This window comes from Protomyctophum bolini, assembly GCF_963924005.1.
Source record: "Protomyctophum bolini genome assembly, chromosome: 4".
Lineage (NCBI taxonomy): Eukaryota > Metazoa > Chordata > Actinopteri > Myctophiformes > Myctophidae > Protomyctophum > Protomyctophum bolini.
In genome coordinates this window covers 18893782-18909306 of record NC_137865.1, presented here as the reverse complement: position 1 = coordinate 18909306, position 15525 = coordinate 18893782, and the positions used below count along the sequence as shown (strand labels likewise).

The 15525-nt window shown below is 40.5% G+C and overlaps 2 protein-coding genes across 4 annotated transcripts in view; one reads left to right on the top strand and one right to left on the bottom strand.

Annotated features, from left to right (window-relative positions):
- tbxas1 (thromboxane A synthase 1 (platelet)) overlaps nucleotides 1-10874 on the top strand; it is a 96224-nt gene extending 85350 nt beyond the window's left edge. For both annotated transcript variants that reach the window (XM_080760707.1, XM_080760708.1), the window contains 4 exons: nucleotides 6406-6494; nucleotides 7141-7278; nucleotides 7405-7567; nucleotides 8411-10874. In XM_080760707.1, the coding sequence (XP_080616833.1) occupies nucleotides 6406-6494; nucleotides 7141-7278; nucleotides 7405-7567; nucleotides 8411-8524 (504 nt within the window). In that variant the 3' untranslated portion in view covers nucleotides 8525-10874. The remainder of the gene's footprint in view (nucleotides 1-6405; nucleotides 6495-7140; nucleotides 7279-7404; nucleotides 7568-8410) is intronic.
- Nucleotides 10875-12156: 1282 nt separating this feature from the next.
- LOC308313755 (uncharacterized protein) lies at nucleotides 12157-15513 on the bottom strand. Of its 2 annotated transcripts, none has more exons than XM_080761052.1 (3): nucleotides 15141-15513; nucleotides 14190-14396; nucleotides 12157-13736 (listed from the first exon to the last, which is right to left on the bottom strand). In XM_080761052.1, the coding sequence occupies exons 1-3, from the start codon at nucleotides 15401-15403 to the stop codon at nucleotides 12848-12850; spliced, it is 1359 nt and encodes a 452-aa protein (XP_080617178.1). In that variant the 5' UTR covers nucleotides 15404-15513; the 3' UTR covers nucleotides 12157-12847. The 2 variants fall into 2 exon arrangements, with proteins under 2 accessions (XP_080617178.1, XP_080617179.1); XM_080761053.1 differs by having other exon boundaries at nucleotides 14190-14372.
- Nucleotides 15514-15525: the final 12 nt, after the last annotated feature.

Genomic DNA, 15525 nt, shown 5'->3' with positions numbered 1-15525 from the left:
AGTTTTCCCCCATTCAGAACCATTCTAATCTCCCAGTCATAGTACTGGCATAGAACTTGGAAGTCTTTTACTTCCACAGCTGAGACATATAAGGGCTTAATTACAGGGCTGACATTAAAGTTACAAGATCTCAATGAGTTGCTCTGTGATACCTTGTGAGCTTGTAGGTCTGCTATTTGTGCAATTGGCTGGCCTTTACACAGCTCTCGCAAGAGCACGCACACACGCACACACACACACCATGTCTTCCTATTGGCTGGCCTTTACACAGCTCACGCACGCACGCACGCACGCACGCACGCAAAAAAATGAAAAAAAGTATTTTTTCCAAAAAAAGTATTTTTTCCAAAAAAAGTATTTTTCCAAAAAAAAGTATTTTTTCCCAAAAAAGTATTTTTTTGAAAAAAAAGTATTTTTTTGAAAAAAAAGTATTATTTTGAAAAAAAGTATTATTTTGAAAAAAAAGTAATTTTTTGAAAAAAAAGTAATTTTTTGAAAAAAATGAAAACTTAAAAAAAGCAAAAAACTTTAACTTTTTTTTTTTTTTACTTATTAAGAAAAAACTTTAACTTTTTTTTTTTTTAACTTATTAAGAAAAAACTTTAACTTTTTTTTTTTACTTATTAAAAAAAAACATTAACTTTTTTTTTTTTTACTTATTAAGAAAAAACTTTAACTTTTTTTTTAAAAACTTATTAAGAAAAAACTTTAACTTTTTTTTTTTACTTATTATTTATGCTTATTCTTTTTACAATTTTTTATACATTATTTTTTTTTTACTTTTCCTTCAGCTTTAATACATTTTCTACTGTACATTATATACATTGCGTCTTTTGGCGAGCCCACGCAGTTTCCGTAGGGAACTGTTTTCTAGTTTTATTTTGTTGGCACACAAGGAACCAGTGTAAGGATTTAAGAACTGTAGTGGTTTGTTCTACTTTCTTGGTATTAGATGTGGACTTGAGCAGCAGCATTCTGAATCAATTTCAGTGGTCTGATTGATTGTATAGGGAGACCTGTAAAGACACCATTACAGGTCTCCCCGTAATGTCAGAGATGACAGGCCGTTCACATGATTCCTTCTTTCATGTATTTTTTCTTTTCCTGCCAGTCTCTGTTTCTGTTTTCTATCACTTCTTTCTGAACACGTAGACATTTAACCACTTACACTCTATATACAGTACTTGGTTGACCGGGATCCCCCAAGGCACTATACTAGGTCTCCTAGTATTTACCTCTACACCAAATATCCAGTCGAAAATACAAAATAGCCATTTTCGCTGGATCTTCGCCCCCAGAATGGAGACGCTAAGATTTCAAGGTTATAAGGCTAGGTAAACATGACTCTTTGACCAGAGCACATTTTCTCCTCTCAGCACATTGCGTGACGTGCGTGCATGTTTGTGTTTCATTTGAAGCATGTGTTGGTGTTTTCGTAGCCATGTACTTGTGAGAGGGAGTGTGTTTTTGCCTCTGATTTCTCGCTCCAGCGACCATGGGGAGCTCATTTGTCGGCTAAAGAGCTGACATACACACAACACGAGACACGCAATCTTGATGGACCTTCACACACCTCTGGTGGTCCGTTCCCATGCCCCGTAGACTCCGTAGTGCTCAATGATGCCGTTTGATTAAACCCCATACTTCAAGGTTGTTGACCAGAGTCCCTCAGGGCTCTATATGTGTTTCATGTTTTCGCTCTACATTAAATAACTTATAGCCGATCGACAATCTGCTTGGCCATCAGAATATGAATATGGATGCTTTGTATAACATTCATTTCATTGAGACACTCAGATTGACCATAAACCATTTATTGCAAATTTGCAAATTTTGCAAAAAATATTGCAATTTAGTATGCCGGTGTGGCTCTGCTCATGTGATATCAGATAATGTGCGTACCGAGACACAGGTCTGATATCACATTTGATATCTCCGATTATCTGTGCACCGATACACAGCTCTGATATCAACGACCCACCAGAGCAAAGCCAAAGATACAATAATTAAATTAAAATAACACATCAACACATAATTCAACATAATTGCAAACAATCCAATAATATCCCATAACCCCTGGACTAAGAACTACAGGGAGGAAGCTGGGGAGGTGGGGGAAATACCGGTATTCACACAGATGCTGAACGAGCTGCTTTGACAGCTCAGCATGAAGAATGAGTAGTGAGCTGAGGCTGCTTAAGATGGCCACCTGAATTGCACTGTGGGAATGAGGGCATGCCGTGGATGAGATAGCTCGTAGCGAATGAGTGAGAAGGTAGATGATCTGGAGAGGCAGCTGATTTAAAGAATGAACTAGAAAAAGTGCCCCTCGTGGCACAGGTCTTCACCAGGGCAGGTCAGGTTGTGGCCTTCTGGTGGCGCTATAATAAGCCAATGTGAAAAGGGTGCCATTTCTTCTTACGCCTTGGATGGCAATTGGATGATTTGAGGCATTTTGTTCCAAAAATGTGTTTTGAAAAAATCCACCTGCTGCTGGCGCTATAACAGGCCAATGTGAAAAGGGTGGGATATATTCCTCAGCCTAGTAGGAAAGATTTCACGTAAATTGCACGCTGCGTTCATTATTTGAGGCTTTTTGGTCAATCCTGTAAACTTAAAGCCAATATTAGCCAATCAGATTGGAATATGAAATATCGGACAGATCCGTCTTGAGCACATGACTATAGAGATACTGTGTAACGATTTGCAGGATTTGGGACAAAATATGGAGGAGTAATATAAAAAAAAATGTTTTGCAAAAGTCGGCCTCCTGGTGGCGCTATAACAGGCCGTTCTGGAGAATTGGGGGCAGAGGTTCATCGTTGACATCCAGGGAGTGTGTGTGCAAAGTTTGGCATCGACTGGGTTAACGGTGCCAGAGATTAGCTGTACACAGACGGACGGACGGACACCCCTCCACACACACACGGACGGAGTGCAAAACATACTCTCTCCCCATGCCTTAGGCCTGGTGGAGACAATTACTAAGGGCAATGAATGAGTGGAACTATATATAATAACCTTCTGCCTTCCGTGCCTCAATGAACTATTGCTTATGCTGGATTTATCGTGAAGCATTGAGTTTTTTATATATTTTTGCTGGTGTTAATCTCAATTTACTTTATTCTTCATTCACCATAAAGGAATGTTATGCAAACAAAAATATATCCTTGTATTCACGGAGTGAGTAAAATATTTGACACGCACGTGCATGCATGCATATGCCACATTCCCACCATGCTGCCGACTTGTAGAGTCAGCTTTGTTTAACACCACCAAAGGACTCGGATATTGAATCTGCATAATCAGGACACCGTGTCATCGGAATACAAATGATCCCGACCGCACTGATGATCCGCTGTCTCTAATAGCGTTGTGACTTCCATGTTGAGGTCTGTGACATCAGTGGTGATAGCGGTTCTCAACCCTTTGGGGATAAAAAGGGTCCAGTTTGTATCACTTTATCTGTATACATTTATGATTCATCTTTATGTGAAAACATAAAAATTAAATAAAAAACATTATTTAAAAAAATTAAAAAGGGGTCCCTATTTATCTTGAGATATTTTGAAGATCAATCAGTCAATCAATGGTGGCTTGGATCAGAGGAACTAACATATTTGTTTTATTTACCTGTGTTATAATGAAAACACATGTTTCAAGGTTAAGAAAAAAAAACACAATTTTATGTTTTACATGATTTAAAAATATATATTTATTACCATTAAAATCTTAGTGTTTAGCCAATTATTTGGGGGTCCATTTGCAATATCTCCTTGTGGTGCTGATCTATGTATGACTTATGACCCCATAATATTTGGCAAGGCTATAGTCTGAACTCCCCAACACTGACACATTGATACGTTTCATATTTAAAACAAAGGCTATAGTCTGAACTCACCAACACTGACACATTGATATGTTTCATATTTAAAACAAAGGCTATAGTCTGAACTCACCAACACTGACACATTGATACGTTTCATATTTAAAACAAGGCTATAGTCTGAACTCACCAACACTGACACATTGATACGTTTCATATTTAAAACAAGGCTATAGTCTGAACTCACCAACACTGACACATTGATACGTTTCATATTTAAAACAAAGGCTATAGTCTGAACTCACCAACACTGACACATTGATACGTTTCATATTTAAAACAAAGGCTATAGTCTGAACTCACCAACACTGACACATTGATACGTTTCATATTTAAAACAAGGCTATAGTCTGAACTCACCAACACTGACACATTGATACGTTTCATATTTATTCTATTGGAAGTTCATGTTGTCTGTGAAATTGTCTGGTTAAAATACGTTATCGTATGGACACCTTTTTGTGTTTTTTTGTAAACGCCCCACTTGATCATACTACATTGTCGCACAAAAGCATGATGAGGAGTGACAGCAGCGGGCCAGCTGCCAGACAATAGGGCCGTAGCCGTCACACACACACACACACACACACACACACACACACACACACACACACACACACACACACACACACACACACACACACACACACACCCCAAGGATAGACGTCACAGTGTGGCAGGGCCATGCAGCGAGTGGCTTGGCCCTGCTGCTGACCTTCAAGCTCTCTGCGTCTCCGTCTCCAATGCAAAACATATCCCGGCGTCGCTGTCAGGCAGAAACCCTTTATCTCCATATTTTGTGTTTCATCGTAAATCAATCCGATACTTCATCAAGCCACAGCCTCGCACAAAGGCATAAACAGTAGCAGATCCACAAGCATCGGAAAGCAGCGAGACGCAACATGAGTTAGTGTGTGCCAGAGGGTCTCTTTGATAAAAGGCCAGACCAGACAAGACCAGGAGCTAATTTAATTTCTGGGCAAGTATGTTCATATACAGTAACGGATGTGACCTGGTGCATTGCCCGCAGACACATGGAAACATTTACACGTTCGGGGCCTTAGATTAATCTATCCATCCGATCTAGGCTGCCAGGATTGATCTATTACCTTTGGAGCATACGCCAAAGTATTTGCAGTATTTTGCAGTATTTTGATCGACAGAAATCCGGCAGAAAATAGTCCCATTGGTTGTTGTTGAAGAGAAAAATACGCCGCCATGACGATGCGAAACAAAAACAGCCCGCAAAGCATGTTGTAGTCCAAACAAATGAACAAACCCCCGTTCACTTGCATTGAACTCATTAGCCCAGAGCATGCCTTGATTTCGTCAAATCGACAAATCCGCTCTTTCTTTTTAATTATTAAAAAACTGCGAATTAAACACATTAAACAAATAGCGGGTTTAGCGTATTAAGCAGCATCAAAAAAATTATTAAATGCGGGTAACACGATTTATGTAGGAAAAGTGTTTTAATATGTGAGGTGTGAAGTTGGCTCAGAATGTGACAAAAAATAAATGGAAACATGAATTCAAGGCTTCATGTAATGGGGTGTGTATCTGATATAGAATAAGTAATTATTTTGGCAAACTACTCATTTAAGCAGCTAAAGCATGTAAAGAAAAGGTCCCTCTACAGAAGGTAATTTGTATAGGGAAAGATAGTGGAGTGTTTATCCTCAAACTGCTGTAAGGTTGTATGGTTTACTGGTTTTATTGCATTTCAAAAAGATCTAATGAAATTTGAAGTGCTGTGACATTGTATGTATTATTGTGGTGCTGTATTTTACCTTCACAGGAGAGCATGTGTTGTGTACAGTTTTGAGAAGGATTATGTTGACGATGGATGAATATTATGGTGCATTGCTGCTCTCTACAGGCAGTGGGGAGAAGTACAACATGTTTCCCTGAATGGCAGTTCATAATGCACTTATTTCTACCACCAGGATTATTAACTAAAACTAAATAACAAAAACTAGGTGTGGATGGGGAAAAAAAGAAAAAACATTAAGTTGACAAAAATAAACAATTTTTTTTAAAAGAAAAAAAACGCAAAAACACACCAAATGTAATGGCATTGTGTTAACAAAACAAATCCTAGAGAAACAGTGATGTAAATAGGTTTTCAATGTAATGGGTCCCAGGAGTGGTCTTTTAGATGGGTCCCAGGGACAGGAGTGGTCTTTTAGATGGGTCCCAGGGACCTTTCATGTTAGAGTACAGTATTGCATCCCAGGACCCCCAGAGGGTGACATGAAGGATGCAGGCTATATTCATCACTGAAGAAGCTTGTGTCTTTGTCAATAAGCCTAGTATTTGGGGTGAATATATATATTTTGTATTTTTACATCTTGTCCCTAAGAAATAACCTTATATATTATATTATATTATATTACAATTAACTCTGAAACATTTTCCAACAATAAAATAAACTAGCAAATCCGCTTTAAAACAAAATGAAAACTGAAACTTTAATAACAGCCCGTGTACTTATAATGTGGTTTTCCATTGTGTTGTAGGAGTCACCAGACTACACCAACATCCACGAGCTGAAGTATTTAGACATGGTTATATCTGAAGCCCTTCGTCTCTACCCTCCTGGATTCAGGTAGGAGGATTGATTGATTGATTGATTTATTGATTACTTGATTACTAACAGTTTGCAAAAAAGTACAAGGTGATTGATTACTTTATTAACGGTTTGCAAAAAAAAGTACAAAGGTACAGTTTTCTGCAGAAGGACCTTTAGTTACCTTCTGGCCGAAACCTCGTATACATATTTTTACTTTTTGTCTAAAGTCTCCTGGACGGGTATCTGGGCGTTAAAAAAATCCTTCCGGTATGGCATGAAAAGGAGTGGCATTTGCATTTCTTTCACCATGTAGTAAATGCTGCATTCGTGCTCTGGAGAGGGCAGTTGTTTTACAGACGGGTAAAAACACATATTACCCACATAAAAACCCCCAGGAAAGTGTTTCTTGTCTCCCAAACATCATTAAAATAAGATCTGGTTGCAAAAGGGTCCCTTTAACATTTTTTTCTCTCCCTGAGAGAGATAATAATCACACACTAACTGTCCAGTTTCATGTAAAATCTGGTATTTCGAAATCGATTACCGCAGATGTTTTCTAAATGATATAAGCAACACAATACGACAATGAAAATAACCATTCGACCACTCAGATCACTAGACTAAAGTTGAGAACACGCAGCATACATGGGACATGTATTGAGGGATGTGTGTTTTCCTGCAGGTATGCGCGGGACATTGACCAGGACTGTGTGATCAACGGTCAGTTCCTTCCCAAAGGAGTCACTCTGGAGATCCCAGCAGGCTTCCTCCACCACGACCCAGAGCACTGGCCAGAGCCAGAACGCTTCATCCCTGAGAGGTGTGCTGTGGGACCCACACCATCATGGCAAATGAATAAACAGAAAATAGCTTGTTTGTTATTTTGTCCTTTAATGTTTTTGAACGTATCCCACATCCAAAACGATGACGTGTGTTGCTTTTCCAGGTTCACGGCCGAGGCCAAGGCTAACCGACATCCGTTTGTGTACCTGCCGTTTGGGGCCGGCCCCCGCAGCTGTGTTGGCATGAGACTCGCCCAGCTGGAGATGAAGATGGCCCTGGTGCATGTGTTCCACAAGTTCAACATTGTGACCTGCTCTGAGACATTGGTGAGCTTCTTTTAACCTCTAGAAACCTCAAGTCGATGATTCATAAGCTTTGTTTTGTTTTTAACCACAGTAGTATTGGTTGTGTGAAAACCCAAAGTTTTGTTCAAAGCTCTATATTGTGATGGTAATCGTTGTTATAGTGTTATCTGGTATCTCCAGTTCTCTACATTTTAGTGTTCCGGAACCAAAATTCAGCTAATTTCTTTGTGACATCACTTCCAATTTCACTTGTTCCTGCATCCTGTATGAGTTCTCTCCGGGTTGGATAAAATATGGTATTCTGACCTAAAAAACAAAAACAATATAAGAAATCTGAATATAGAGCTATTTAACAATTAAATATCACTTACTAACTGGTTGGAATAACGTGTTCCTTCCACGCGCTACCTCCAACCAGGGAAACTCCCCCCTGTCAGGTGTAAAGGAGCAACTTGGACACTTGGGGCATGAAGGAAGCATGAGTTCAAGTCCGTTGCTCTCCCCTTGTCCCCCATATATGGGGACTAGGTTGGTGGAGGGTGTGTAGAGCCCAGGATCACATTAGATGATTGACACAGGGGTAAAAAATGGGTTACAAAATCGTGGGATAAAAAATATAAAAAATAAATATCACTTACTGCACCTCCCTAAATTATAAACTTAGTTGACTGTGGTCCTTCAGGGCTCTATACTCCAAATAGCTTGTAGATTATCTATTATGGAGGAACGTTCGCCCCCCAGATTCCAGAATATAGACGCTAGGATCCATGTGATTAAATAATAGCAAATTAAACGTGGTGTTTGTTTAAAAGTAATACATAATGCTCAAGATCACAACTGTTACTATGGCGTTCCTTATTACAGGACCCTCTGCCACTGAAGTCATTCACCACTCTGGGACCTAAGAATGGCATATTTGTGAAAATCACCAAAAGAGAAGCAGAAGAAACACGTGTGAATCCTCCACCAGAAGACTAGAGACATTGGCTGTCCTCCTTAAGACACAGTGATCTAAATCAGGGGTTCTCAACGTTCTTGGCTGGGTACCCCCAAAAATGCTTTGGCCGTGTGTCCGTCCCCCCCCCCCCCCTGTGTAGATTAGGGGTGTAGATTGGGGGGTAGATTGGGGGTCTCAGGGCTAAAACCTTTAGAGTATATATTAATAGAGACTTGCATTAAGTTGCTCAAAAGCGCAATGCGGCGATTTCACTCCTCCTTCCGGTTAGGAATATAACAGAGTGCATTCTGGGATGGATTGGGCCAAATCGTGAACGTTGACAAACAAATCGTGGCCGTTGACTATCATTGCACGCGTTCACGTATGAATGTGCGCAACGATAGTCAACGGACCAGTGCTGGCCCCAAGCTGCAATACCAAATTCGCCTCAGGGTTTCCTCCGGGTGCCATCTCTATTATATACTGGTTAAAACCCCAAAAGGGAAGAAAATGGTCTCAAATGGGCGTCTGTGATCTATTGCATGTCATACTGGAGGATACTTGAAATGAAAAAGGTAGAGAAACACTGCTTTAGATGGTAGGACAGTTCCTGACCTGGGTTGAATATTAACACGGCTGCAGTATCGCTGATGTACCTTAATACCTTAATATACAAAAATACTCTGTTACAAGTAGGGATGGAGCTCGATAACTGATACCCGATCAAATCCGATAACAAGCTTATTGAGTACCCGTTATCAATACGTTTTGGGCTTATCAAGCCTGTTATCGAGCATAGCGGCCCATGACGTCATGTTCAAACAATCATGGCAAGAGGCGATCAAGAAATAAATGTAATCATCCATGCTGGCACAAACATGTCAATCTAAAAGTGTATTGATACCTGCCAACCAGCGCTGCCAGGGTAAACTAAATAACACTTTGAAGTTTAACAGTTTCTTTTGATAAAAAGGTCAATTGCCTGTTAGAAATGTACTGTATTTGAAGGCCCTAAAATATACTGGTTCTTTTCAGAATTTATCGTCTCCTGTCTTTCCACAAAATAATAGAAAATGCTCGATAGTGGGCTCGATAAGCCTTATTGATAAGGTGATCGTTATCAATAAATATTAACGAGCTCCATCCCTAGTTACAAGTAAAAAGCCTTTATTCAAAATGTGACTTGTATAAAAAGCACTGACCAGTACCAAAGTAAAACATACTTAATACTATCTCTGGCCCTGATCACCTCTATATCTCCATATATGGAGCTGGCCTGTTCTGACATCTGCATAGAATCCATATTTGGGCATGCCTGACAAAGAACTCCATATATGGGCATAAAAGGGGTCACACAGACATGATAACTGGGTGGGGAATGCATGCATTTCCAACTTGCATCGCTCCAAGTAGGCCAGTGCACCGCTCTACTAATATAAATCTGCAAAGTAACTAAAACAAATAAGTCAAATAATTGTAGTGGAGCAACCCCCCATTCCGAGCTGACTGCTGATGCTTATTGATCAGTGATGAACTGCTATGATTAGAACTCCTGACCTTCTATAGAATCATATTGATCACAAGGCTGTGCTATTGATTATCGTTGCTGTCAAGTAAAAACCCTTGCATGTCCAAAACCGTTACTGAAATGAATGTGTTCCAATCGATACAATGTGGACAGTCTCTTGTTAATACTTTTCATTGGTTACTTATGTATAAAACGCACGCAACTGTCAAATGTCAACATTAGTGTCATGTGACACTAGTATGACAAATTAGGGCATTAAATTAAAACAAAAATATTGAGATACAAGGTTTCTGCCCGACAGTGACGATATGTGTATAATCATATTGATCACATTGTTGCTGTGGAATTTGTTTTTTTATGGAATCATATTGATTACATTGTTATACCGGTAGTATTGAACAATACTTGCTACAACATTGATTTATTGAAGTATTTATTAACAGATTGGAGAATTACAGTACATTTCAAGCACAACAGAACATTTTTCTAGATTGTAAACAATGTAAAGTTGATTATAATGTAAAGTATGGAAAGTTATATGAAACAGAAACATTTTAAATAATATAGAATTAATGCTTGCACTGACTGAACATTTTACATTGAAAATAACCACAGTTATATGGCAGTGTTGTGTTTATTTCATCATAACATTAGAACAGTATTACCAACTTAATAGGGTGGCAAATGGTTGTATTTTTTTTAATACTGTACAAGTAAAATTAAATGTTTATACTGCATCATTTGTACAGTAGTAATGCTGAATGAACACCCCTGCAAAGCTGCTTCATATTGTACATATTCATTTTAATGGGTCAGTGACTAAATGGGGTCTTATTTTAAAAGCATGTATCAGGTTTGTTAAAGTGTACATTTTTGTAGTCATGTTGGTTTCATGTCATTTGTTTTATTTCATTTAACCAGACAACTAATCGTGATAAAACGTATTGTGAGTGAGTGAAAGAAACCCCCCAGCAGGCAAATGCAGATAAGGACACACACTGGCCCAACAGACTGGTGGTAAAACATCTGCAGATCAGTGTTGATTTCGTTGACTAAAACTAAGACGAAAAATGTTCGTCGACTACCTTTTTTCACTGACAAACTAAATTGAAACTAAGCCATGATGACTAAAACAATTTCGTCAACAAGTAAAAACTAGACTAAAATGTTAGGAAGGGACTAGTGGACAAGAGATCCAGTATAAGTCATTTTACACTTGGTTGCATGCTGAAAATAGCATGCGACGCATTGTAAAGAGTAAAGACACGTAAAAACATCATTACGACGGCATCAAGGCGTACCAAAATACATTTTAATCTACTAAATCAACTGTAGATTTAGTCGACTGAAACTAGACTAACACTAGAACATTCCAGGTGACTAAAACTAAATAAACTATTCAAGACACTATGACTAAAACTAAAATTTGCTGTCAAAAACACTGCTGCAGACTTAGTCCTGTTACACATGCCAAAGAACAGCTCACTCTGTCCCTTCCTGTAGAAGGCGTCAGCCGCATACAGGTCTGCCAACTGTTTGGTCCTGCATACATTAGTTACCTGTAACTATTTACAGGTTCGTATTTGAGATCCTTTGACTTACTAATTTAAAACCAAATGAAACACGCCTTTACAACCACTTAGTGGTGCTGTTGGACTGAATTTCACTGTTATCTCTGTATTTGTTTTCTCAAGACTCCTGGGTCCGCTTATAATTTTTAAATAGAAATTATACTTGAGTTTAATGTTTTCAATGTGCTTCTCAGAGACTTGTGGTAGCAAGGTTATGCAATCATTTCTGTAAATAAGTAATAAGTTAATGCAATTTCAACAATGTCAAATACAACACGACCGATAAAAGTACAAAGTACAAACCCCATAACCTCCGGGCAGGTCATTAAAAAATGTCATGCCGAATAAACATAGTATCACCAGTGGGCACATTTTCTTTTAATAAATTATTTACAGTACAATGTTCTTAAATTGTCAGGGGAAAAGACTATTATACACAATATTGATACAGTATGTACAGTACAGCATCAACTATTACAATGTCTAGTATTGAGTTTGTGGATAATTGTGTACATACATAATGTAATATTATGTATTAGGGCTAGGCAATGAACAGAAAACCTCGAAACCAATATTTATAGCCAATAACCAACTTTTAATCGAGAAACATTTCTTATACACCAACAAATCGGCACGGAATAATTCGATTTCAATTAGCCTGTTTAAGCCTGTATTATACTTTGTTGTACAATGGTGGTGTACATACATGAAATGAAAACAGACAATCTACTGTACAAGCTCACAAACTAATAATCGTTCATGAATCGTAATCGAAGCAAACGTTTGATTGTGATACTTATTTTAAGTCATATACATATTCACATAATTATTCAATTAAGTACTTTTCAGCTTTCAAATTCAAAAATAGACGTTTAGCTATTTCTCTCTAAGGAGGGGGGAGGTGACTTCAGAGCAGGCCGTTTTAAAAGAAGTGTGACAATCTTAACAGATAATTATAAACAATTGTCAAACAATCATCAAACAAGGCAAATTTTGTCTGAGCCACATGGAACCTAAGGTCCCTATTCTAGGACAGACATTTGGTGAAAATAGCTCATCTATAAGCTCACAACACGTAGCAACGTGAGCTTATAGCCAGCTATTTTTTGGTGAGGATACACTAAAGTCCTCAGTGATAATTTAACTCTTAAGATTGTACAAATATAAGGGTTTAAGTGCTTAAAAAAAACAGGTGAAATTAGGCAAACAGGTGAGTGAGAGAGGGTGATTATATTCATGGGTGAGTGAGAGAGTAATTGACTGCCTTAAACATAGTCGTTCAGCCAAGCTACAGCAGTGGCTGGTGAGTTGAAGTACTCTGTGAACTTGTCTCTCACAGAGAGAGCCTCTTGACTGGCACAATGGCTCCCAACCATTCCCACCGGGCGGAGAGCGTCTGCAGTCTCCACCGGAGCCACGTGTGCGGCCGTGTCCTGCTGGTCCCGTCTCAGGAAGTTGTGGAGGACGGTGGTGGCTTTAACGATCTTCTCCGCAGTGCCAGGGCTCACCTCCATCACCCGGTGGTACACTCTGAACTGCGAGGCCAGTGAGCCGAAGGCGCTCTCTGCGACCCCCCGTGCGCGGGACAGGTGGTAGTTCAAGACCCGATGAGAGTCGACCTGAAGGGGTCTTCCGGGGAACGGACAAAGCACATTCCGTTGCAGAGGGAGCGCTTCGTCGGCCGCAAAAACGTAGGGAACGGGTCCCAGGTGCTCGGCGGTTTGTATCGGCGAATCGTCCGGAAGGTCGAGTGTTCCCTCGTGCAGAGCCTTTCCAAACTCAGATGCCGAGAGGATCTCGTCGTCACTGCTCCTCCCGAAAGCCCCCACATCCACTGTACGGAACAGGCCACTGGCGTCCACCACGGCCAGGAGGACGATTGAAAACTGTTCCTTGTGTGATTTTGAATGTGATGGCGCCTTGATGACCACGTGCTTGGCCTCTAACGCACCCACGCAGTGAGGAAAGTCCCAGCGTTGGCCAAACTCATCTGCTATTGCTTTCCACTCGTGCTTCTTCGGCGCGGGCATGTACTCCTCGACCAAGCTGTTCCAGATGGCATCCGCCACAGAGGACAAAATGCCAACGCAGGTGGATTTGCCCACCCGGAAGCTTTTAGAGATGGACGAATAAGAATCACCGGTGGCGAGGTATCTGTAAGACAGGTTAAAAAAACAGTTGTAACGTTAAGACATGAGCTGAACCGACATGTAGGTCAAGGGTAGTTACTAGTTGGCATAGTTATTGAACCAATTTTTGTCTCCCACTGGCCATATCATCAAGATCAGTCACCAGTCTAGCCCAGCAACAACCTGTTCATCCTGCTACTAAGACAGGCAAGGTCTACCCGACCATAGTGTCAAAGGTAATACAGATTTTCTGAATTGCCCCCCCCCCCCCCATTTTTCAACAGCTAAAGCATAACATAATGCTTAAAACACCAAAAGGGGTTGCTGGCCAGGCCTGGAATCGTCCTGCTCCACAGGCGTGTGCCTAAAACTGGTGGAAACACAAACCTGTTCACGGCTGACAGGTTCACGTAAACCAGTTCTAGAACCAACGTTCTTTGGGTGGAAAAGAGGCCTTTGAGAACCACGTGAGAGTTACCGTAAACAGATGGCGAGCCGCTCGGCCGGGTCGATGGCCTCGCGCCAGGCCGTGTCTCGTCTGTAGATGTCTGCTGAGATCTTGTCCAGCAGCAGATCAAACTGCCGCACGCTGAGTGCGAAGTCGGCCATGAAGCGATCCTCGTCCTGCCGCAGCTCCCGATGATACTCTCGCCCCCGGTTCCTTGGAACATACGCAACACATAGGCTACCGGTAATCAAACTAAATCGATTTAATCAATTGTACTACTACTACTACAGTACTACTGATGATAATAATAATAATATACTGAATTTAGGCCATGTAGCAGACACTCTTATCAGAGCGACTTACAGTCAAGTGCGTGTGTATGTGTGTGTGTGTGTGTGTGGGGGGGGGGGGTGTTGTTGTGACTTTGCTGTTCCAATTTATATATTTTTTTATCCCATGATTTTGCAACCTTTTTCACCCAGTGTCAATTATCTAATGTACTCCTGGGCGCGCTTCCTCTGCCAACCTGGGGAGAGCAACAGACTGACCTCATGTTTCCTTCAATGCATGGGGAGTATAGCTGCTTCTTTTCACCTGACAGGGGGAGTTTCCCTGGCCGGACGTGTGGAAGGAACACGTTATTCCGACCAGTTCCCCTCCATCAGGCACCCCGGGCTGACCAGAGGGAGGCAGTTTAGAGACCAGGATTACTGCATGTTTTTTGTGAGGTGAGGGTACCTACCCAATACCCATAGATATATCTATGGTACTTACCTATAGTAGGTATAGTACCATCAATCAATCCTTGATTGTTCTATTAATGAAAACGTTATAGAACATACTACTACATTTTATTTGTCAAGCTCGAGAGAGGACACTGTAAAATTCGGACATATGTTTATACGTTCAATTTCAACTGAATAAGCGTGTACTGTGCAGAACAGGACAGGACAGGAACATTAAATAATCAATCAATTATACCTGGTTCTGAGGAACGGCGTCACCCAAATCCTCTTCCTCTGCTTCTGGTTCTGCAGGACACCAACCTTCTCCTCATTCTGGCCTTCTCCTCCTGCTTCTTCTTTTTGTTGTTTTTGAGGACGAGGTCTTCTAGGAGGAGGAGGATAACGAGGAGGAGGGTTGTAGTGGGAAACAACACGTGTGCTGATCGCTCTCCGTCTCCGTCTCCTCCTCATCAACAACAACAACGCCAGCATCTTCTTCTGCTCTAAAGTCACAAACATCGTTGTGATATTATTAATAAGCGATGGTGATGTTCCAGGCTGCAGCTGAGCTGGCTAGCGAGGCTAATGTTCAACAATCAACCACGAAGCTGTTGCTTGCGAACCCCAGAAACGGACTACAA